The 24,591-nt window shown below is 47.9% G+C and overlaps 2 protein-coding genes across 8 annotated transcripts in view; one reads left to right on the plus strand and one right to left on the minus strand.

Annotated features, from left to right (window-relative positions):
• On the plus strand, positions 1-14,761 carry LOC131104587 (multimerin-2-like). Of its 2 annotated transcripts, XM_058051915.1 has the most exons (12): positions 1-221; positions 316-549; positions 2,820-2,942; positions 3,071-3,177; positions 5,673-5,759; positions 6,444-7,358; positions 9,398-9,801; positions 11,226-11,426; positions 11,541-12,002; positions 12,073-12,436; positions 12,501-12,884; positions 12,947-14,759. In XM_058051915.1, exons 2-12 carry the CDS (start codon positions 362-364, stop codon positions 13,333-13,335), a joined length of 3,624 nt encoding a protein of 1,207 aa, XP_057907898.1. In that variant the 5' UTR covers positions 1-221; positions 316-361; the 3' UTR covers positions 13,336-14,759. The 2 variants fall into 2 exon arrangements, with proteins under 2 accessions (XP_057907898.1, XP_057907905.1); XM_058051922.1 differs by lacking the exon at positions 5,673-5,759 and having other exon boundaries at positions 1-549; positions 12,947-14,761.
• The window catches only part of LOC131104557 (inactive ubiquitin carboxyl-terminal hydrolase 54-like), a 27,711-nt gene continuing 17,328 nt past the window's right edge, over positions 14,209-24,591 (minus strand). For 2 of the 6 annotated variants that reach the window (XM_058051876.1, XM_058051869.1), the window contains exons 10-22: positions 21,847-22,015; positions 21,446-21,640; positions 21,201-21,335; positions 20,428-21,055; positions 19,842-19,942; positions 19,078-19,242; positions 18,756-18,875; positions 18,311-18,488; positions 17,429-18,153; positions 17,246-17,346; positions 17,065-17,172; positions 15,950-16,103; positions 14,211-15,829 (exon numbers count right to left, since the gene is read on the minus strand). In XM_058051876.1, coding sequence (XP_057907859.1) covers positions 15,348-15,829; positions 15,950-16,103; positions 17,065-17,172; positions 17,246-17,346; positions 17,429-18,153; positions 18,311-18,488; positions 18,756-18,875; positions 19,078-19,242; positions 19,842-19,942; positions 20,428-21,055; positions 21,201-21,335; positions 21,446-21,640; positions 21,847-22,015 — 3,261 coding nt within the window. In that variant the 3' untranslated portion in view covers positions 14,211-15,347. Of the gene's footprint in view, positions 15,841-15,949; positions 16,104-17,064; positions 17,173-17,245; positions 17,347-17,428; positions 18,154-18,310; positions 18,489-18,755; positions 18,876-19,077; positions 19,243-19,841; positions 19,943-20,427; positions 21,056-21,200; positions 21,336-21,445; positions 21,641-21,846; positions 22,016-24,591 lie in introns of those variants that run through there. The other 4 variants (XM_058051887.1, XM_058051880.1, XM_058051894.1 and 1 more) reach the window with 4 other exon arrangements.

Raw genomic sequence — 24,591 nt, forward strand, 5'->3', positions numbered from 1 at the left:
GAGGAGGAGGAGTAGGAGGAAGGAACACAGAACTAAGCTGAGGAGAAGAGACCTCCCGGATATCAGCTGATGAGGAGAAACTGATGTTGAAAGAAATGAAATCCTCGGTCAGTCGCTTCCGGCGCCCCCTGGAGGTGGCGGTGATAAACGAGGAACGGTGGCCAATCAGAAGCTTGGAGAATGGAAGCGTGCATCCTATAAAATGACTTATAGTCAATGAGGTGTATTTCTTTTCCAAACATGCTTCATCCTGCAGAGGAAGTGTGGGGGCGGGGCCTTCCCCAACCCCCCTCCCTCTCTCTCTCTTCCCTCCAGCGCTTTATAGGCAGCCGGCAGGCGTGCAAGCCCCCACTCAGCAGTCATGAAGGCGGTGGGGGTTCTGGTGCTGGTTCTGGCCTTCCTGGCGGGCGCTCGCAGCGAGGTGAGGGCCAGAGACCCTGAAGTGGAGCAGGAGGAAGACGGGGAGGCCTGGGAGGGACAAGCGGGTGTCGTCAGCGCCACAGAGACCCCTCTGCTGGGAGATGGCGGCAACTACCCGGCCCGAAGCGGGTGAGTTTTCAGCTTTCCGTGCTATCATTTCCATGTTGACCTATAGATGTTACTTTGGGGCGCCCCCTACAGTACAAGTCTAAAAAAAATGTTTTGGGACACATGGAGCCAAACAGGAACTTGATGTGTCCCACATTCCAAATCTGTGGCGCCTGCACCGCCAGCGGGAAGTGTTTTGACTGCCGGCATGTCCCCGTCAACCACCCACACCACCCCATCACGCCACGCTACCTGACACGCTCACACAAGTCATGCACTTGCACACTTACACAGGTTCATACATGGAACGTCACAGCCGCACTTGCACACTTACACGGGTCCAGAAGTGTAATGTCACTGACGCACTTGCACACTTACACAGGTCCATAAGTGTAGTGTCAGTGGTGCACTTGCACACTTACACAGGCCCATAAGTGTAATGTCACTGGCGCACTTGCACACTTACACAGGTCCATAAGTGTAATGTCACTGGCGCACTTGCACACTTACACAGGTCCATAAGTGTAATGTCAGTGGCGCACTTGCACACTTACACAGGTCCATAAGTGTAATGTCACTGCCGCATTTGCACACTTACAAAGGTCCATAAGTGTAATGTCACTGGCACACTTGCACACTTACACAGGTCCATAAGTGTAATGTCACTGACGCACTTGCACACTTACACAGGACTTACACAGGTCCATAAGTGTAATGTCACTGCCGCATTAGCGCACTTACAGAGGTCCATAAGTGTAATGTCACTGGCGCACTTGCACACTTACACAAGTCCATACGTGTGACGTCACTGGTGCACTTGCACACTTACATAGGTCCATAAGTGTAATGTCACTGGCACACTTGCACACTTACACAGGTCCATAAGTGTAATGTCACTGACGCACTTGCACACTTACACAGGACTTACACAGGTCCATAAGTGTAATGTCACTGCCGCATTAGCGCACTTACACAGGTCCATAAGTGTAATGTCCCTGGCGCACTTGCACACTTACACAAGTCCATACGTGTGACGTCACTGGTGCACTTGCACACTTACATAGGTACATAAGTGTGACGTCAGTGGCGCACGTGCACACTTACACAGGTCCATACGTGTGACGTCACTGGCGCACTTGCACACTTACACAGGTCCATAAGTGTAATTCCACTGCTACACTTGCACACTTATACAAGTCCATACGTGTGACGTCACTGGCGCACTGGCACACTTACACAAGTCCATACGTGTGACGTCACTGCAGCACTTGCACACTTACACAATTCCACACGTGTGACGTCACTGGCGCACTTGCACACTTACACAAGTTCATAAGTGTAATGTCACTGCAGCACTTGCACACTTACACAATTCCATACGTGTGACATCACTGCCGCACTGGCACACTTACACAAGTCCATACGTGTGACGTCACTGGTGCACTTGCACACTTACACAAGTTCATAAGTGTAATGTCACTGCAGCACTTGCACACTTACACAAGTCCATATGTGTGACGTCACTGGCGCACTTGGACACTTACACAGGTCCATAAGTGTAATGTCACTGGAGCACTGGCACACTTACACAAGTCCATACGTGTGACGTTACTGGCGCACTTGCACACTTACACAGGTCCATAAGTGTAATGTCACTGGCACACTGGCACACTTACACAAGTCCATACGTGTGACGTTACTGGCGCACTTGCACACTTACACAGGTCCATAAGTGTAATGTCACTGGCACACTGGCACACTTACACAAGTCCATACGTGTGACGTTACTGGCGCACTTGCACACTTACACAGGTCCATAAGTGTAATGTCACTGGCACACTGGCACACTTACACAAGTCCATACGTGTGACGTTACTGGCGCACTTGCACACTTACACAGGTCCATAAGTGTAATGTCACTGGCACACTGGCACACTTACATAAGTCCATACGTGTGACGTTACTGGCGCACTTGCACACTTACACAGGTCCATAAGTGTAATGTCACTGCCTCAACGCACTGATTTACATCCTTACTTTATTTTGAAATTCCTTTCCCTCCTGCTCATGTATTAGTCTGGTTCAAGTGTGGGACTGCCCTGCCACGCCCCCTACAGGAAGGGAAAGGAACAATGGTGTGACGGTATGGTGTGTTCTTTTCCAAAACACGAGCTGAGGGAAAACTCTCATCACTCACCAAGCTGTGCAAACATATAAACGGTACTTTTATTGACATTTGTAACAAATAATCACATCTAAAAAGGCCATCGGGTGTGTGTGCGTGTTTGCAGAAACTGGTGTGCGTTTGTGCAGAAGCGTGTGGTCAGCATGGCGGTGGCGTGTGGGACGGAGAAGTACACCATCAAATCCCAAAGTCCCTGTCCTAGCGGAACACCCGACTGCCATTTGATCATGTGAGTCATCAACATGACAATGTCAATACTGTGCTTCTAGTACTCTAGTAGGTAGTACTACTACACACATTTTTTGCAAGATTTAAGTTGTACATTTGCAATGTGTGTGTGTGTGTGTGTGTGTGTAGGTACAAGCTGTCCACTCGGCCGCTCTACAGACAGAAGCAGAAGACGTTCACAGCTCTCTTGTGGAGATGCTGTCCAGGACACGGAGGGGACAACTGTGACGACACTGGTGAGTCATCACCATGGCAACAAGATGAAGCTGATGCTTCATCTCTTTACTGTGAAAATTATTTGTCCAATGAACTTGAATTTGCTGACATTGGACAGCAATGTCAACTGCGGGGCTCCTCAAGGTTCTGTATTGAGCCCGTTAGTATACAGTACAGTAAGTGTATATGTCGATACTTTGTGTTCGATACTTTGTGTAGTGTGTCTGGTAAATTAAATTAATTAATTAATAAACGTAGTGTATTTCATATCATAGCACAAAGACACAAGACTTTTCATTCATGTATTAATTAAATCCATTATTAATTCAAATAAATCCATAATTTATTTCTGAATTATTCATTTAAAGGAGGGATGTCATTTTCGTTTTGACTTGCGTGGTCCAAGACAGTGGCGTCATTAGATGATTAAATTAAATTAAATTAAATTAAATTAAATTAAATTAAATTAAATTAAATTAAATTAAATTAAATTAAATTAAATTAAATTAAATTAAATTAAATTAAATTAAGTTAAATTAAATTAAATTAAATTAAATTAAATTAAATTAAATTAAATTAAATTAAATTAAATTAAATTAAATTTGTCAGAAATTTGTCAGAAATTTGTAAAAAAAAATAATTAAAAATTTAGTTAAATTTAAATTTAATTAAATTTAATTAAATTAATAAATTTTTATTAAATTAAATTAAATTAAATTTAATTAAATTACATTTAATTTAATTTAATTATTTTTTGCGCCCCCGCTGGAGTCTATGTGGGACATTAAATTAAATTAAATTAAATTAAATTAAATTAAATTAAATTAAATTAAATTAAATTAAATTAAATTAAATTAAATTAAATTAAATTATTTTTTTTACAAATTTCTGACAAATTTCATATAATAGGGCAAAAGCAGGCTAATAAGCAAGCCAATAAGCAAGCCAATAAGCAGGCTAATACTAGCTAATACTAATACTAATACTAATACTACTACTAGTAGTAGTAGTAGTAGTAGTAGTAGTAATAATCAGAAGAAGACTAATAATGATAGTAATAATAATAGGCTAATTAATAATATAATAATGATTATTATATCATTGATATCATTGATGGTGGCCTAAAACAATTGAGTATCTCTACTAAATCTGTCCAAAAGTGGGAAAGTTATATCCCGGTTCTTGTTCCTTATTTGTTTTTTGGATTTTTTTGAATGTCTACTTCATTCATTCATACCCTGTGCATCTCCAGTGGGCTAAGCCCCCCCGTGTCCTCAGAGCCTAGTATTGCCCCTGGTCCAAGAAGCTAAAAAAGGCCAACAGAACTTTTGTTTTGAATCTGCTTCTATTTTTAACTTATATTATTCTCCTGCGCCCCCGCTGGAGTCTATGTGGGACAAGCAGGACGTTTATTTAGTCCACACTTGCCTTGTGGGAAAAATGTTGTTTGGTGGACCCCAGAAGGAGGACGTCCATTTTCAAGCCAGTGAGACAAAAATAAAAAAGTGGCCCACCAGTCCGTCATGGTGCTGATTTTGGACAGTGAGACAAAAATAAAAAAGTGGCCCACCAGTCCGTCATGGTGCTGATTTTGGACGTTTAGCCTGTAAGAAGTCGTAAACATGTCGTTTATGTCTTATTTTCAACTATTAAATCTACTATATTGGCCAACAGGCGCCTCTTGCTCGAAGACAGCTGTGATAGGCACAACCACGACCCTAGTGAGGATAAGCGGCATAGAAAACCAATGGAAGGATAAATGTTAAAATCCATGTTTAGATAGTTGTAATCAAGTTGTCTATGTGTTTTATGTCCTATATTATGGAATTATGTCTACTATATTGCGTAACAGGAGCATAAAGGTGACCATAGGGGTGTTATTTTATGTCTGGAGGGCTCTAATAATTTAAAAAAATCTGTATTTAGAAGGTGGGCTGCACGGCGGTGTGGAGTGGTTAGCACGCAGACCTCACAGCTAGGAGGACCAGGGTTCAATTCCACCCTCGGCCATCTCTGTGTGGAGTTTGCATGTTGTCCCCGTGCATACGTGGGTTTTCTCCGGGTACTCCGGTTTCCTCCCACATTCCAAAAACATGCTAGGTTAATTAGCGACTTCAAATTGTCCATAGGTATGAATGTGAGTGTGAATGGTTGTTTGTCTATATGTGCCCTGTGATTGGCTGGTGACCAGTCCAGGATGTACCTCGCCTCTCGCCTGAAGACAGCTGTGATAGGCATAACCACGACCCTAATGAGGATAAGCGGCATAGAAAACGGATGAATAGATTAATGTTATAATCCATGTTTAGATAGTCGTAATGAAGTTGTCTATGTGTTTTATGTCTTATTTTCTGGAATTATGTCTACTATATTGCGTAACAGGAGCATAAAGGTGACTATAGGGATGTTATTTCATGTCTGGAGGGCTCTAATAATTAAAAAAATCTGTATTTAGAAGGTGGGCTGCACGGCAATGCCAACGTGTTGTTTGTTTTTTTGTTTGTTCTTTTTATAGTCGCTGAGGCGCAGTCACACTCAGGAAGCTCGACTCTGATTGGAGAACTCAAAGCTGACGGTGCTCCTGGAGGTCTCCACAATGCCGGTATCAGCCTAACTTCATTCTTTAACCTGGTTGGTTGGACCTGAGACTGGTTCTGATTAGCAAACATCAGCTGTGACACACACACACACACTCACAAAGTGAGGACGCTGTGAGCTCCTGAGTGAGGTCAGTTCAGAACAAGGTCCAAGCCAACACCTCTGACTTTCCCCCTGGGAGGAAAGTTGGTCTAAACCCCCCCACCCACCCTGCTTCCGTCCTGTAAACACAGCCCCACCCTGGGGGAGGTTGATGCAGTCAGACTGCAGGTGGAAGGTTGCAGCCATTGCTAATACAGGAAGTTCATGTTGTAGCGACCCGGCCAAACGTGGACTTGAGAGTCCGCCCGGCAGACGGAAAGGTGCAAAGGGCGCCATTTCTTCCTCCAAACATTCTATTCTGCCGAAAGCAAGTAGAGTTCATGGAGGAGCCACGTGCCAACCTCCAGGAAGGTTGTGGAAGAACTAGTCGGGTTGAGTCAAGCGTGAAATGTTTGGCTGGAAGCTGTCACAACATCTCATGTACGTCCTGCAGGTAACCCTAATATTATGGACAGGGTGCCTTGCTCAAGGGTGCACTTGCATACTTAGTCATTGGAGTGCACAAGTGTGGTTGTGTTCACACTCAAAATGGTGAGTGTGCAGTGATGCAATAGTCTTATCTTTGATCACATGTCTTGTCTTTCAGGCGTGCAGCAACAGCAAGGAGACCCCAACAGTGAGCAGAACGACCACCAGGGGTCAGTCAACACGCCACAAAACGCCACACGCCCCGCCCACAGCACACAGCAGGCCCACGCCCCCAATCGCTACCACATCCAGCATCCCGGTCACGTCCCCCATAAGGACCACGCTCAGCATCCCTTCCATGCCCAGCCTCAAGACCATGTCCAGTATCCTATTAATGTCCAGCATCAGGACCATGTCCAGCATCCCGTCCATGTCCAGCCTCAAGACCATGTCCAACATCCGATTAATGTCCAGCATCCTGTCCATGTCCAGCCTCAAGACCATGTTCAGCATCCCGTCCATGTCCAGCCTCAAGACCATGTCCAGCATCCTATTAATGTCCAGCATCAGGACCATGTCCAACATCAGGACCATGTCCAGCATCCCTTCCATGCCCAGCATCCCATCCATGTCCAGCATCAGGACCATGTCCAGCATCCCATTAATGTTCAGCATCCTATTAATGCCCAGCATCAGGACCATGCCCAGAATCCCCTTCGTGTTCAGCATCCTATTAATGTCCAGCATCAAGACCATGTCCAGCATCAGGACCATGCCCAGAATCCCCTTCGTGTTCAGCATCCCATTAATGTCCAGCATCAGGACCATGTCCAGCATCAGGACCATGCCCAGAATCCCCTTCGTGTTCAGCATCCTATTAATGTCCAGCATCAAGACTATGTCCAGCATCAGGACCATGCCCAGAATCCCCTTCGTGTTCAGCATCCTATTAATGTCCAGCATCAGGACCATGCCCAGAATCCCCTTCGTGGTCAGCATCCTATTAATGTCCAGCATCCCATACGTGTCCAGAATGGGGACCATGTCCATCATGATGCCGTCACACATGAGCAGCAAAAGCATCCCTTTCCCGGTGAGTGTAGTTTGATTTTGAAGCATTTGAAGTACGTTATTACTGTAACGATACATGAAGACTGAACAATCTGCCAAGTCATTGGGCAGACACACACACACACACAAGAGAGAGCGAGAGAGAGAGAAGAAAGAGAGGATTTCCTCTGCAGGAAGTGTGTTTGTTTGTATTTTCCTACATGACTAAGGTACAGTAGGTATGACAGGAGTGCGTTTCTGGGAAGGCTGTTAAAGGCTTAATAGCTGCTTTGAGCTAGCTGTGACTCTAACATGAAGTTAGCATGATGTTTGCACATTATTAGCACGGTGGTAGCATGGCCTTAGCACGATGTTAGCATTCTGTCAGTGTGACCGTAGCATGACGCCAGCACAATTAGAATTATGTTAGCATGGCGTTGGCACAATGTTAGCATGATGTTAGCGTCACATTAGCACAATGTTAGCACGATGTTAGCATTGTGTCAGTGTGACCGTGGCATGACGCCAGCACAATGTTAGAATGATGTTAGCATGGCGTTGGCACAATGTTAGCATGATGTTAGCCTCACATTAGCACAATGTTAGCACGATGGTAGCATGACCTTGGCACAATGTCAGCATTCTGTCAGTGTGACCGTAGCATGACGCCAGCACAATGTTAGAATGATGTTAGCAGGGCGTTGGCACAATGTTAGCATGATGTTAGCCTCACATTAGCACAATGTTAGCACGATGGTAGCATGGCCTTAGCACTTTGTTAGCATTCTGTCAGTGTGACCGTAGCATGACGCCAGCACAATGTTAGAATGATGTTAGCAGGGCGTTGGCACAATGTTAACATGATGTTAGCCTCACATTAGCACAATGTTAGCACGATGGTAGCATGGCCTTAGCACGATGTGCGAATGATGTTAGTATGGTGTTAGCACAATGTTAGCATTCGGTCAGCATGATGTTAGCATAGCATTAGCATGACATTAGCCTGAAGTTAGCACGATGGTAACATGGCATTAGCACAATGTTAGCACGATGGTAGCCTGGCCTTAGCGCAATGTGAGAATGATGTTAGCATGGTGTTAGCACAATGTTAGCATTCTGTCAACATAATGTTGGCATAACATTAGCATGACATTAGCCTGAAGTTAGCACGATTATAACATGGCATTAGCACAAGTTAGCATGACAACAGCATGTTAGCATGACATTAGCACAATGGTAGCATGACATCAACACAATGTTAGCACAATGTTAGTATGACAAACACCTTTTTAGCATGACATTAATACGATGTTAGCATGATGTCAGCACATTAACATAATGTTGACATGGCATTAGCATGATGCTAACATGTATTTTACAGTGCCTGACTAAAATGAGTTAGCACAATGCCAGTGTGTCTATGTGTGTGTGTGAGATGGTAAATGACATCACTTCCTGTGTTTGTTTCCCACACTCGCCTCTGACTTTGGACCCCAGTGACAGGCCGGCGTGACATCATCCTCCCAGGGACTTTTTCTGTGGCGCTCTTATCTCATTTTTATTTCACATTTCCTGCTTTTTATCCATCAAATCCTGTTTGAACTCTGACTTCCTGTGAAGCGTACAAAAGTGTTCAAGGACCCTTCGCCGCGCCCAACAAAAAACCCCAACATCTTATTTTAAACGCGAACAATCTTTCCCAGAACAAATCACCCCACTGGCGTTCTTAAAAGACGCCTACTACGTATTCTGGAACTCTGACTTTATAAGGCCATGCTGATGTTTACACACAAAAAGGCTTCTTCCGTGGACAGGAAGTGGCCATAAATCACCATGACGCTTACTAGATAGGTGAGCCCCAACTTCCTGTCCTGTCTCTGTGTGTCGATGTGCAGCATGTTGGCAGTGTTTCCACAGGACTGTAATCTATCTGTGGCAGTGGTGGGTCGGGTGGGGAGATGAAGGGGGTACACTGCATTTTGCTGTACTTCTCAGTACACTTATGCACTCTTAAGTGTAAGTACACAATGTTAATACTAGTACTTTGTGAGCGTTTATTACGTATACGGTATGTGATTCCAGGTGCAGACGAGGCGGAGGTGCTCACCTTTCCCGACGTTCCAGGTGCTTTGCCTCTTCCTCACATGATGGCGCTACTGGTGTCTCAGCTGCAGCCGACCCTGGACGGATTCAACCGCTCGCTGGAGCAGCTGAGTCGGCAAGTGGGCGCCCTGGCCCGGGACCTGGACCGGCTGAAGAGCGGCCAGCAGGAGGCACTCGAGGAGGAGGACCAGGAGGAAGGGCGGCTGGAAGACAAAGTGGACCGGGTGTTCCACCAAATGGGGGCGCTGCAGCGACAGATGGACAGCCAGCGTGCCGACTTGGAAGGAAGGCTGCACTCCCAGCATGCAATGCTGCACTACAACATCACCGCATTCAAGACCGACATCGACCTCAAACTCAAACGACAACACAAGATCATGCAGGTCAACACCACTACTTCAAATACTACTACCTCATGCACTTTATACACGACTCCTTCAAACATCTTCAACTATCAACACTACTTTTTAAACCATTTTAAACTAGTACTTTGTCAATCATCCTAAACTAGTACTTTGTCAACGGTTTTGAACAATTACTTTTTTCAGTTGTGTCAAAGTAGTACTTTTGTACAACTATTGTAAAAAAAGTACTTTTACACATGTACACTGTAAACTACTATTATTAAACTAGTACTAATTCTATTTCTAAACTAGTACATGATCCAACAGTACGTTTTAAACTATTTTGAATCAGTACTTTTTCATTTGTACTTTTTTTTCAACCATTTTAACTACTTTTTCACCTCAACTTTTTACCTTATTCACTTGTACTTTTTTAACTGTTTTACAGTTACTTTTTTCTGGAGTATGTGTGGAGTAGTACGTTCACAACTACTGCAAACAAGTACTTCTGCTTTTTGTACTGGTGTTGTTTTTACTAATAACATTTTTAAAGTACTTTTACTTTACTTTTTAAGCTATTTTTGAAGTACTACCTTGTCCACTAGTACTTTTAAAACTATTTTGAACAAGTACTTGTTTCATTAGTACTTTAGAAACTGTTTTTGACTTTTTAAATGATCTTTTTTCATTACTACTTTTAGACTACTGTTATTAAACCAGTACTTTTAAAACCATTTTAAGCTAGCACTTTTTCACTGGTACTTTTTAAACAATTTTAATTGGTACTTTACCACCTCTGCTGTCTTCACTACAACTTTAAAAACTATTTAAAATAAACACTTTTTTCACTCGCACATTTTAAAATATATTTTACTTTAGTAAACTCACTCGTACTTTTAAACAAGTACTTTTTAAACTACTGCTTTTTAAATTACTACATTTTTGCTAGTACTTTTAAAACAATTTTAAACAAGTACTTTTTTTCACAAATACTTATAATTACTTAATCGTACTTTTGAACTACGACTTTTAAAACCAGTACTTTTAAAACAATTTTTAAACTATTACTTTTGCACATGTACTTGTTCCTTTTTCCTAGTTCCTAGTTCCTATTTTCACGAATACACTATTTTTGTAGTACTTGTAAAAACACTAATGAAAAACATACAAATGAAAAGGTTCTAGTTACTTTTCCACTTTTTATACTAGTACTTTTATCACTAGCACATTTACCAATATTTTATGATTTTTAAACTAGTTTACTGTTTTAAAATGCTACTTTTTAAAGTACTACTACTTTTAAATTACTTAGTAATATAGTAGTATAGTAGTTTGACACAATTACTTCATAAACAAGCACTTTTGAAACTACTTTAAACAATTACTATTTTATGTTTGTATTTTTTGTAAGTAGTATTTCTTTTCAAATAATACATGTCTCGGCATGATTTGGCTGATCTCAGGTCAGCCTGCAGGCCATGAACACCACATTGGCTGGGCTGAAGCAGGACCAGGACCAAGACCAGGACCAGGACCAGGACCAGGACCAGGACAAGCCCCTGGAGGGCCAGCAAGAGTGGCCCCCCCAGGTAGCCCAGACGTCCCCTGCAGTGTGGGAGGCCATTGAGCGTCTGGACAACATGGTGGTGAACAACACAGTCAAGGTTTGTTGCTCTGGCGCCCTCCTCAGGCTTCTGGTGTCATCGCAGCCAGAAAATACGCTTGATTGGCTGTCTTCCTGAGGGCGGGGCTAGTGCAGACATGTCTTGTGTGGTCAGGTGGGCGAGCTGATGGAGTACACCGAGGTGACGTCGGGCAGCGTCCAGCAGCTGAAGCGGGACTTGAAGGCGCTGGGGGAGCGGATCAACCAGACGGCCAGGACCAGCCAGGTCCAGTTCATGGAGACGGGCCTGGAGGTGGAAGCGGCCAAGGTGGTGGTGCTGAGCCGGGTGGACGAGCTGGCGGGCAACCTGAGCCAGCAGGGCCAGCGTCTGCAGGAGATGGACGTGGACGTGGACTATCTTTACACCGTCCTCTACAAACACAACGCCACACAATGCGACTGTCTCCGCCTCAAGGACGCCGTGGCCGCACTGGAGAGGGGTGTGGCCAACGTGACAGAGCTGGCCAATGAGAACCGGCTAGCTCTGGATGAAGACAAGCAGGGAGGGGTGGGGCAGTGGGGCGGGGCCGGTGACTGGGAGCCGGCGGTGGAGGCGGTCCAGCGAGGCCTTCAGCAGGTGATGAGAACAAGAGGACCTCCACTAAGTCTTCAACGCAACCTTGAACATCTTCTTACTCTTCCGGCAGGTAAAGGAGTCTCTAGCATCAGACCAGGCCAGGACCAGGACTCTGGACCAGGTCCTGACCCGAGTGAGCAGCGCTCTGGAGGAGGCAACTGCGGAGATGTCGCGCCTGAAGGAGGCAGACAGGAAGCGGACGGAGGAGATGAAACGTCTGTCTGGATCCTTCAACTCGTTACTGAAGGACGCCATTCGCCACAGCGACGTGCTGGAGCTCCTGCTTGGGGAGGAGGTGCTGGAGTTCCTGGAGTGGCCCCTCCAGGACCAGGAGGCCCACTCGATCCCCGCCCTGAAGGAGCAGCTGAGGCTCCTGCAGGAGCAGCTCCAAGGACACAACCTTAGCCTCAGCTTGTTGCTAGGCAACAAGCCAGGTACACACGCAATGCTCACCATCCGGGTAACTGGAATAACTTCACTTTGTTCTCCATGTTGCAGGAAGTCGGGATGAAGTTCCCTCAGCAGACCAGCCGTCTTCCTGGTCGGGCGTGGGCATGGCAGGTCCTCGGGAGCATCATCTGCAGCACGGAGACGGCAGCGACCTATGGAAGCTGGAGAGGAGCGTGGACGAGCTGAAGCTGAAGATGCTGAGCCTGCAGGAGGAACCTTGCTGCCTCCGTACCGAGGAGGCGGCCCTTCAGACGGAGGTGTCGCGGCTGAAGAGAGGCCTGGAGGAACATCTGAGGACGTTCAAGAGCATCTTCAGCAACGGCGACGTGCTGGAGAGGAGCGACGCCACGCTGGAGCTGGACAAAGTTTGGGAGCTGCTCAGCAAGAAGAAGCAGCGAGGCGGACGTCATCGCAGCAGGAGGCAATCCGCAGGTGAGGACTGGAGCTGTCGATTATGTCCAAACGTGACATGACCAAATCCTCTCTCTCCGCAGACGTTCTCAGCCAATCACAGACCACCGTACTGCTGCTGGCCGGCTCCCCTCACAAATCGTCACACGGCATCCTCACGTTCAACGCGTCTCTCAACAGAGGACACTTTGACCCCCGCAGCGGCACCTTCACTGCCCCTGAGGACGGCATCTACGCCTTCGCGCTCACGTCGGACGTGAGGCCGCGAAGCGCCCGACTGGAGCTGAGGAGCCCCTCGGGAGCGCTGAGGGGGATGCTCCTCCAGAAGGGGGCGGCGTCACGGCCCGCCACTCACACCGCCAGCCTGAGGCTCAGGAAGGGGGAGGAGCTGAGACTGGTGTTCAGAGGCGGGGAGTGGGAGGAGTCTACAGACAACGCCTTTACTGTGCTGCTGTTACGCCGGGACACTTGAGGGTGCTGTGAGCCAATCAGAGGCAAAGACACTGAGAACAGAAGATGACGTCACTTGCGGAGCGAATGAACTTTACAATTTCGTTGTTCTGTCACAAACATGAACATAACACAACTTTAAATATAAAACTCATCAAATACATCAACCTATTTTCCTTGGCTGTGTCTAAAAAAGAACAGAGTAATCTCTCGCTATATCGGCTGTTTTTTTAATAAGAAAAAACTTTCGTGGTTGGCTGGCCTATTATAAGTTTAAAAAGATTGCAATATTAGTGTTCAGTAATGTTATGAGACATGATATCGGATTACATTACCTTTCACACTGCATGGTAGTGGTGGGCAAAACCGTTCATTTCAGTGAACCGTATCATTCCAGTTGCTTCAGTAAAAAGATCCGTTCATTTCGTTCACTTCGGTCGTTAAGATTGCTGTGCATAGACCCGGTCAGCCGTGTCGAGTCAGTCCGTTCGTTCATTAGCGATACACCACTACTGCATTGTGAGGGCGACAAAGCTAGCATAGCCTAGCCTAGCCCAGCCGGCATGCCATGGTTTATATCGAGTATTAAAAAAAAGGTTCTCCACTCAATCCGTGCGGAAATGGTTGTGGTTTCTTTGTCCTTCCTCCCCACTCCGTTTGATATACTTTCTAAACTTTAGACTACATAAATTGGAGAGGTGAACTACTTAGGTTGCGATGCTAGCTAGCCCTTGTGTTGTATTTCCCTGCAGGGATGCCGTAGTCTAACAAAGAAAAGCAGTGTAAATGGGACTATTTTATGTGTTATTTTACGTCAACATGACTTTTATAAAGTATAAACCCATTTAATAAACATATTTAGTAAGTTACATGGATTTTGTATGCGCTAACTACGAGTAAGTATTAGTTAACATTAATTCATATCGCGGAAGTAATGAACCGCCATAAACGAGGGTTTACTGTTCTTCTGTGAGTACACTTCAATAAGTATACTGTGTGTACTGTGAGTACTACGTTCCGTTACTCTCACTGTACACTTACCGGAAATGACCATCGCCTATTTACAGTCTTTTGTTCAACTACTTTCCATCACTTCTGTCGCCAATATGGCGATCGTTAGCACCACATCCGGGTATTTACAGTCCACTGCAACTTGTGTTCGCAAAATAAAGTTTGGGTAGAAAAAATACGCCGTTTAAAGACACAGCCTTCAATCATTCCTCGCTATTGGTTATATAATAATTAACTGTAAAGTGATAAATTCATCATTTTTATCGATTTTAACTCATGTTGACAGTAGAAGAGTTTAATCTGCTGAGCAGCCTCTGTAAACGTCAACAGACATTTGCTGTATACCTGAAATGTATGCTTATATATTTATGTACAAATTTTACATATTTAAATAAAACAGTTATCTTGTTTGTTCACAACAAGGGATGCTATGACATTTCGCTAACAGGGAACACGATCAGACATTTTTTTTTCCTTGAAACATTTAATGTTAATTCTATAAGTAGAAAAATAAGCATCAAAAATAGAACAAGTACTTGACATCTCTTCACTGGACTAAAAGAAACAATCTTCCTGTTCATTGTTGCCAATTGTTTCTGCTCACCCAAGTGTGCTGCATGGACGACGTCAGCAAGCGTCACGGTACCGCAAAGCTGCTTTCAACGCATAACGCTGCGTTAGCGTTAAAGACAGTGTGTGCATCTATGTTTCTGTTTCTACGTAGGTCAAGTTAAAGGCTATATAAGGAAAAACATGCTAAATATTAGCTGCAACTCTTCACGCTCTAACTTGATCAACTATTTCAGTTCAGGCAGATAGCTTTGATAGTTCTACGCACAAGCCTAAATAAAGCAAATAAATACTTTCACGTGGAATATTCTTGTCTTCTTCATCCGTGAGGATGAGGAGGCGGACGTAGGCACATTTGAAATAGAAAGAACGCTACAAACGCTAGCAGGCGGCGCAGGATGTGCGACATTCCCAAATTGACTCTTGGTCCAGTGCCGTTGCGGCGAGACGTGCTCATCGGGCGGGGCGGCAACGAGCCACATAGGAGGCACAGGAGGAGCAGAAGTGGCGGGGCGGCTCGGCGGGAAGCAGACGGCACAGCGAGCAGAGCTGCGGGGGCATCTGGCGGTGGCGAGCGGCGGTGGGATCCGCCTGGCGCCGCCAGTCGCCCTCTGGTGGCATGTCCAGGCGCAGTGGCTGGGCGGGGCTCGGCCCTCCCGGTCTTGGGCGCGGCGCGGCAGAGAGAGACGGCGGCAGCGATGCTTGCCGGTGGTGGCCGTTAGTGAGGGCGGGGCGACAGGGGCGGCGGGACATGGTGGCGTAAAGACTCTGTGGAATTACTGCTGGAGGAGCCTGACCTCTGACCTCGCTGGGGAACGATGAGGTGGAAGAGACGTCCTGAGCTCGACGAGGAGCGCGGGGAAGAGTCCCGTAACTCATGCTGACTCCTTCAAGCCTGTCAGCAACAACAATGGCCTCCTGCTGGGGTGTCCAACCTGAGGAAGAACTTCTTTCAATCACCATAGAAACCAGAATAATCATCATCTAGTTTCACTAGTGTGAGGTGGGGGGTGTTGAGCTAATGTGAGGGTGAGGGGGTGATGGCAGACCTTTACCTGAGTGTCCCCGAGTGGCGGTGGGGCGTGACATCAGCGGGAGTGTGTGCTGCGGTGGAGGGCCGTAGTGACGGAGGAGGTGGTGGGAGGTATCGGTGCTGGAAGAGGAAGGGTGACGGAGGAGGGTGGAAGAGTGTGTGGACAGAGACGAGTGCTGGGGGAGGTGGGCGTGAGGAAGAGGAGCAGGCGGTGATGGAGGAAGACAAAGAGAAACATAAAGGTGAAAGAAATCAAATAAAAACATTAAAAAGGTAGAAAATTGTTTGGTCGATGGTGCGCTGTTTGAAGTGGCGTCACATCAAATGGCGAGCAAATCAAGCACGCCCCTATCCTATCCTGCCTATGATGTTAACGGCCTGTCATCAGCCACCTGAAACGCCAGCGTCGTGGTGTTTGAGAAGTGCAAAATGTTGGTCAGAGACCTCCGTGGCGTTATGGAGTGTGTACCCGAATGCAGTGCACCTTTCTGGGCCACAACAAGTAGCTCCAACCCCTCTGTAGTCTGGTTCTCCTGATCGTAATAATAATCATTCATTCATTCATTCATTCATTCATTCATTTTCTACCGCTTATCCTCACCAGGGTCGTGGCGCTGGAGCCTATCCCAGCTGTCTTCGGGCGAGAAGCAGGGCGCATATAGACAAACAACCATTCACACTCACATTCATACCTATGGATGGCATGCTTCTTGCAGCATTCTTTGCAAATGGCGGACATTTTGTCGAGCTTTCTGCCGTTCTTTGAGAATCCGTAGTGTTTCCAAACATACCATTTACACGTTGGGGGGGGGTTAAATATAGAATATATAACGTCCATGTTCTTTTAATAGTAGTTGTACGTGCCTCACGGCTTCCGTCTGTATTCAATACAAAACGCGAAATAATAACGGGGAACAGCATATGGAGTGAACATTAATAAAACAGCGCTTGAATCATATTTTACAGATACCCATAAATGCATCGCGATGATGATCGCGATTTCAACCGTCAATTGCATCCATACCCAGTGAATGAGCCCATCGATGTATCGATTAATTTTTTTTTCCACACCCTTAGTATATATACGTATGTGATGTAATGATAGCGTGGAAGCACTGCAACCAGGAAGTCACTTACACGGCTGTGGGGGGCGGGGCCAAGCGTGGCTGGGACTGAGCCGCTCAGGCTGCGAGTGACCCGACGCAGGTTTTCTGCGCTGTAGCTCTCATCTTCCGTGTCGGACCACTGAGGACACAAGGTCATTGACAAGGTCAGTCATGTTGTGACGAGTGTGAGAGAGAGAGAACGATGGATCCACCTTGGCCGTCGTGAGAGTGACAGGTGTTCTGTAGGCGTTCCTCTCCATCTCGGCCGTGGGTGTTTTGGAGCGAGCCGGTCCCGATGGGATCCTCCTCGGTGCTATTCCAAGCCATTCCAACAAAAATTCAAAGTGTTTCAGAAACATCTTCAATACTTCGTAAGCTAGCAAAGATGCACTTACCTGCTCTGCCGGGCAGCGGACTGGCAGCCGGGCCGGGTCGCTGCACGCTGGGAGCCATCAGGCTGGCCTGGTACAGACAGTCCAGCTCAGACAGTCCTCCTGCTAGTGCTGGTGCATTGTGGGAGCTGTAGTATCTACTGACGTTCTGTGCCCAGCGCTCCACCGGCAGGACGCTGCTGCTGCTGCTGCTGCCGTCGGGACAGGGAGTCCACACCCCGACTTGGCGAATCAGGGGTTGCGGGGACCGGGGCCGAGGCGACAAGTTGACTGGTGCCTTGACGGCACGATCTTCAGGTGGGTCTGGCGGTAAGCAAGACCAGTTCCTGGTGGGGGGAGGGGACCGTGTGTGTCCAAGGTGAAACTGCTCCATTGGTGCAATCAGGCCAGCGACATCAGGCGACGGCGTCTGGAGGGGGGGCGGGGCTTGTGTTGGGGCACCGACCCACTTCTCGGGTAGACTAGGTGAGGCCACCTCGCCCGGGGGGTTCTGATCCACAGTGTCCAAATCAGGAAGTGACCTGTGGCTAACCAGCGTGGGGGCGTGGACCCTGATATCATCAAGGGGTAATCCTGAGGGGGCGGAGCCGAACGATGAGGGTGTCGGGGGAGCCGGTGGCATGACATGGTTGCGAGGAGGATGAGGCGGAGTCTGCTGGTGCTGGCCGGAAGCTGATTGGCCGTCCGGTCTGTGCGTCAGAAGTACTTGCTGCGAGAGAGGCGCTTCACTGTGGAGATAGAGAGACGGAAAAACACGTGAGGGCGTCCACATGTGGGCGTGGTCCACTTGTGCGTTCTGATGTTGTTCCCATATGAGCTCGGTCAGCGTTCACGTATGCACCCCCACTCCGAGTCCTGATTGGCTGAGCAGACGAGAGGTGGTACCTGGGCTGTTCCAGGAGCTGTCGCCCCTCCTGCTGCTGCTGCTCAGCTTGATGAAGATGATGGTGATTGTGATGCCGCTGCAGTTGCAGACGTTGCTGCATGCTGCGGCCTCTCCTCATGCAACGCTGCAGCCGGCTGTGAAAACTAGCTCCGCCCTCGCTCGCAGGACGTAATTTGGCTACAGGCGGGGGAGGCGGGGCAACATAGGAATTGAGCAAAGGAAAAAGAAAACAAGCAAAGAACTCATAAGGGACAAAAAGAAAAGAAGGATGCAGAAAAGAACATGATGTCATGCAAAAAACTTCAAAATAAGAGTCTCAAAAAAAAAGTATGATGTGTGAAAATTTTATATGACATATGATGAAATGCAGCCGACGTCACCACAAGTCACCCGCCTGTGGGCGGAGCTCTATTTTTACATGGTGATGAGAGGGGAGGAGCTTACACACGGCTTCGTTGACGGCAGAGAGGGCAGCGGCGACCTCACCCGCCTGCTCCAGGTGCACCGATTGGTCCAGCAGAAGCTCCGCCTCCGACAGGCACTGCTCCAGGTTGTCACCTTTACCTTTAAAACACACACACACCCACGACAACATGTGGTCAATAACATGTTAAAAAATGCCAGCACAGGATTGGACACATATATGAAGGGGCGGGGCCACAGAGATTTTTCTCTATTGTGTCAGGCTGAGTCCTTCCTTTCAGCCAATCAATGAGGAACATTCCGGTTTGTCAATGCATTTTGCTGAGTGTGCGTCTGCGTGTACCCTGGATCTGCAGCTGGTCCAGGTCCAGGTACTTGCTGGGGCGGGGGTTGAAGCCGAGCGCGGCCTCCCTCTCCTTCTCCTGCTGGCGCTGCCGCTCCTCCTCCTTGGCTCTCCTCAGCACCTCCTCCTGCAGCTCGTCCAGCTCACTGCGACCTGCAGGGGGCGCTGTTCAAAACACGCAAAGAAAATGTTTTTAAACGCCGCGGTACCTCGGTTAACGTCTGCCCCCCGGTTAGCACTTTTTTCGGTTAACATCCATGGGGCTGTCTGGAACAGATGAAATGGATTTACAAACATGCCTTGGTTAGAGTCCATTTTGGTTTGAGTCGGACCTTCTGGAAGGAATTAATGACTCTGACTAATTAGCCGCAGGTAAAGTCAATGTCCGGCTGCATGGTGGGTCTAGTAGTTAGCACGCAGACCTCACAGCTAGAAGACCTGAGTTCGATTCCACCCTCTGCCATCTCTGTGTGGAGTTTGCATGTTCTCCCCGTGCATGCGTGGGTTTTCTCCGGGGACTCCGGAGAAAATGCTAATAATTTAATGCTAATAATGCTAATGCTAATAATTTGGAGGCGACTCCAAATTGTCCATAGGTATGAATGTGAGTGTGAATGGTTGTTTGTCTATATGTGCCCTGTGATTGGCTGGCCACCAGTCCAGAGTGTACCCCGCCTCTCGCCCCCACAAAGACAGCTGGGATAGGCTCCAGCGATAGAAAATGAATGAATAAAGTCAATGTCATTCAATGTCAAGAGTCGTACCGAGGCTCCCCCGAGAGGCCGAGCTGATGTCCTGCAGCAGAGCGCCGCTGCTCTTGGATCGTGTGTTCTTCCACGGAGGTCCCGTAGAGGATGGCGGCTTCCTGGAGGAGCAGACGTGAACGTGAACAAGCAATCGGAAAACCATCACCAGCCACGTGAGCTTTCAAATCCGCTGCCTCTCATTATTTGATGCTACTTTTGAAACTTACAGTCAGTGTGAGACTTGTCTAACCTTCGTGTCATTTGGTGCTGCTCCCTGTTTTGCTTCACACCGACCTTCTACTTTGTACTCGTACAAAAACTAATACAAATACTACATGACCTTGTATTGCTCCTCACCAGGCTACACTCTTCTGCACTTTGTGTGTGTATGCTAGCGACCACGCCTCCACCCACTGAGACAAAGCGACTGTATGACTGACAAAAGGGCTCACTCCGCCACGTTTTAATCTTGCGAGATCTTGTGACATCGTCACTCTGCACCATCCCAGTTTTTCCCTCTGTTCTGCCCGCCCCTCCCATTTTAACACCTTTCCCATAGAACAACTTTTCCCCTTATTTTACAAAAAAAAAATCAATGGCTCACCGTTCTCCCAGGCTGAGATCCAGGCTGACTGGACTGTTGCTGTTCCTCTCGCTGCTCTCGTAGCCGCTCTCCATTCTCTGGATCAGTCTCGGTGGAGGAGCCTGCCCTGCGCCCCTTCCTGCTGGGACTGCTCTAAGGTGGCTGGATGAGGCGGCGGGGAGAGTCCAGGAGGAGCCCGGTCTAATTGATGCCACCTCCGACTGGGCCGTCAAGGCGTCGCTTTCTCCCTCCGAGGGGAGAGTTCTCTCTGTGAGGTCCGTCAGGGGGGTTTCTAGCGGGCTGTAGCCGGACTGTCTGCTCCTCCTCTCCCTCGTGAAGATGCTGTCAATGTTGAGCACCTCCCTCCTGGGCCTCCACGCCGGTCGGTACCTCCCCGCCGTGCCTCCGGATGAGCTGGATTTGGATTCGCTTCCGGTACTGTCGGCCTCCCAGTGTTGAGGTTTGGCGGAGGAGGCGATGCCCGCGGCCGGCAAAGAGGAGGTAGAGGAGGTGGAGGAGGAGGAGAGGGGGCGGCTGTGGAGGATGTTGCTCATGGTCTCCTTGAAATCGCGGAGGCGGCTGGTTGAAGATGAGGAGGACGATGATTTAGGGGCTTGCCGAGGAGCCTGCTTCTCCTTGAGCGTCTCTCCTGGGCGGAGGGAAAGAGGAGGTGACTGATGATGACTGATTTGAGGAGGAGACGTAAGATCCAATGAGATGTCAACATGGCTGATGATGAAATACGACTATCAATGCCTGCAAAGCCTCCCCCCTTGTCGCTTAGCTCCGCCTACCCTCGCTGTGGTAACCGGCTGACGAGGCTTCGTGGTCTGGTTTAGATCGGCGGAGGCGGCTTGAGCTCCGCCTCCTATCCCTGGCCCCGCCTCCCCTTCTCAGAGATTGCCGCTGCTCAGCGTCCGTCACGTGGCCTTGGCGACAACAAGTTGTTTGAAATAATATCACACAAACAATGAGGTGATGAGCAGTGACGATGATTCGACGGGGGGCACATGGGGGCGGGGCTTTAGCCGACACCCACCTATGGCATCCAGGCTGCAGAGCGAGGCGTGGTGTGGCCCTTCGGGGCGCTGGCTGCAGACGACGGTTGCCTGGGAGTCAGAGGAGTGCCAGGGACTGGCCAGGGACTCATGGTGCGAGGGGGGGGGCTGTCGGGACGAGTAGCTCTCCGTGGAAGAGTCGGTGCGAGTGTCACTTGAGATGGACGGCTCGCGGCCTGAGAGGGGGGGGCGTGGCGGCGTGTTAGCAAACAAGCGGGGAGCGTACACACAAGCTCACATGCAGACAAGACATCTTTTACTAATACTACACTACGAGTACTACTGCTACTACAATCACAACAAGAGTGCAGTACTCCCAGTTGAGTTACCTGATGGTCTGCTGCTGTGCTACTACTACGACTCCTAGCTGTGTTGTAGTTACCCGAGTCTTCGCTGTCGTAGCACGCCTTGGTGACGGGCTGCAGGTCCAGGCGCGGGGGCGCGTCCTGGGCCGCCACCGGCGTCCCCCGTGGGTCGGCGTACAGCAGCAGGAGGGGCTGGTAGTGGCCCTTGATGCAACGCGAAACCACGTCCTTCCACTTGGGGCCGATCTGTGGGACGGGAAAGGAGGCTGTATATTTTACCACCCTATTTGGGGGCTTTTGTGAATATTCAGGCCGACGCCGTCGATGACCGATGACACCGTTTCGTGTTTTTAAACGCTAATTAACATCAGAACACCAGGAATGAACCCGCTTTAATTTGGTGCAGTGGTGGACGATTGCTCCATGACAATCAACAACCGCTCCATGACCATGACAACCGCTCCAAGACAATCAACAACCGCTCCATGACAATCAACAACCACTCCATAACAATCAAAAAACACTCCATGACCATGACAACCACTCCATGACAATCAACAACGCTCCAAGACTATCAAAAACCGCTCCATGACCATGACACCCGCTCCAAGACAATCAACAACCGCTCCATGACAATCAACAACCGCTCCATGATCATGACAACTGCTCCATGACCGTGACAACCGCTCCATCACCGTGACAACCGCTCCATCACCGTGACAACCGCTCCAAGACAATCAACAACCGCTCCATGACCGTGACAACAGCTCAAGGACAATCAACAACCGCTCCATAACAATCAAAAACTGCTCCATGACCGTGACAACCGCTCCATGACGATCAACAACCGCTCCATGACCGTGACAACCACTTCATCACCGTGACAACCACTCCAAGACAATCAATAACAGCTCAAAGACAATCAACAACCGCTCCATGACAATCAACAACCGCTTCATAACAACCAACAACCGCACCATAGCAATCAAAAACCGCTCCATGACAATCAACAACCGCTCCATGACAATCAACAACCGCACCATAACAATCAACAACCGTTCCATCACAATCAAAAACCACTCCTTGACCGTGACCACCGCTCCATGACCGTGACAACCGCTCCATGACCGTGACAACAGCTCAAAGACAATCAACAACCGCTCCATAACAATCAAAAACTGCTCCATGACCGTGACAACCGCTCCATGACGATCAACAACCGCTCCATGACCGTGACAACCACTTCATCATCGTGACAACCACTCCAAGACAATCAATAACAGCTCAAAGACAATCAACAACCGCTCCATGACAATCAACAACCGCTTCATAACAACCAACAACCGCACCATAGCAATCAAAAACCGCTCCATGACAATCAACAACCGCTTCATAACAACCAACAACCGCACCATAACAATCAACAACCGTTCCATCACAATCAAAAACCACTCCTTGACCGTGACCACCGCTCCATGACCGTGACAACCGCTCCATGACCGTGACAACCGCTCCAAGACAATCAATAACAGCTCAAAGACAATCAACAACCGCTCCATAACAATCAAAAACTGCTCCATGACCGTGACAACCGCTCCATGACAGTGACAACCGCTCCATGACAATCAACAACCGCTCCATGACAATCAACAACCGCACCATGACAATCAACAACCGTTCCATAACAATCAAAAACTGCTCCATGACCGTGACAACCGCTCCATGACCGTCTCAACCGCTCCAAGACGATCAACAACCGCTCCATGACAATCAACAACGGCTTCATAACCAATAACCGCACCATAACAATCAACAACCGTTCCAGAACAATCAAAAACCGCTCCATGACCGTGACAACCGCTCAAAGACAGTGACAACCGCTCGAAGACAATCAACAATCTCAACAACAATCGACCACACCATCTTATTTTTTCACATTTACATGTACACAATACATTTGTATTGCCTTCTTTTCCCACACTTTAACGCATTGTTTTTCTGGACAAAATGTAAACATGTTGTGTCAAAGTGACAGGGAATAGAGGTTAAGTCACGTAGCCCCCACCTCAGCAAAGACGCGGCGCCCGCCTCGAAGACCAATACATACGAGCTAGATTCGTGGAGAAAGTGTGGTCCTTCCTGTCTGCAGAGATCTTCAAACTTTCTGTGTCAAACACCCCCCCCCCCCCCCCCTCTGCCCACCTCGACAAAGAAGAACAAAATCCACCTCCAGCTCTGCGTAGATCCAACAGGATGTTCTGATAACTCTTTGCGAGCGCGCGTGAAAGAAAGAAAGGGACTGCAGTGTGGGCAAAAGTGTGTGTGTGTGTGTGTGTGTGTGTGTCGGACCACACCCTCGGTCGTGTCCAGCTGGACTGATAAACAATGGAGGGAAATCCGTGTTTTCACAAGCGGCCATGAGCGAAGCGGCCATAGAGAGCAAGGGAATGTGTCATTGGACGAAGAAAGGATGAGAAGAGTTTGAAAAACGATGACAAGTACTGGAGAGAGGAAGGAAGAGGGGAAAGGAGGCGTGACAAGAATTGGCAGTATGCACCTTACCCAGCATGCACCTCTGCACTGCATGTATTGATCTCATTATGTCTTATTCCCCTTTGTCACGTGTCATCAAAAAACCACAGCAAATCCAAAATCTAAGAATAATGTCATAATATTTAAAAATATAAAAGTGCAGAGAAGTATGTGAAAAAGAGGAAAGTTGAAATATTTGGAAAATTATATATATTTTTAAAAAATGAAGAGCAGTGGTGAAAAAATATGAGAGAGAGAGAGAGAAAATTGACAAAAATATATTATGGGAA

Source organism: Doryrhamphus excisus, chromosome 2, assembly GCF_030265055.1.
Source record: "Doryrhamphus excisus isolate RoL2022-K1 chromosome 2, RoL_Dexc_1.0, whole genome shotgun sequence".
Classification (NCBI taxonomy): Eukaryota; Metazoa; Chordata; class Actinopteri; order Syngnathiformes; family Syngnathidae; genus Doryrhamphus; species Doryrhamphus excisus.

Excerpts from the sequence above, each read along its gene's own strand:
- LOC131104587 (XM_058051915.1), top strand. The coding sequence starts at position 362 with ATGAAGGCGGTGGGGGTTCTGGTGCTGGTTCTGGCCTTCCTGGCGGGC. Across the intron at positions 12,003-12,072 it reads TCCAGCGAGGCCTTCAGCAG|GTAAAGGAGTCTCTAGCATC; the intron begins GTGATGAGAACA and ends CTCTTCCGGCAG. Across the intron at positions 12,885-12,946 it reads CAGCAGGAGGCAATCCGCAG|ACGTTCTCAGCCAATCACAG; the intron begins GTGAGGACTGGA and ends CTCTCTCCGCAG.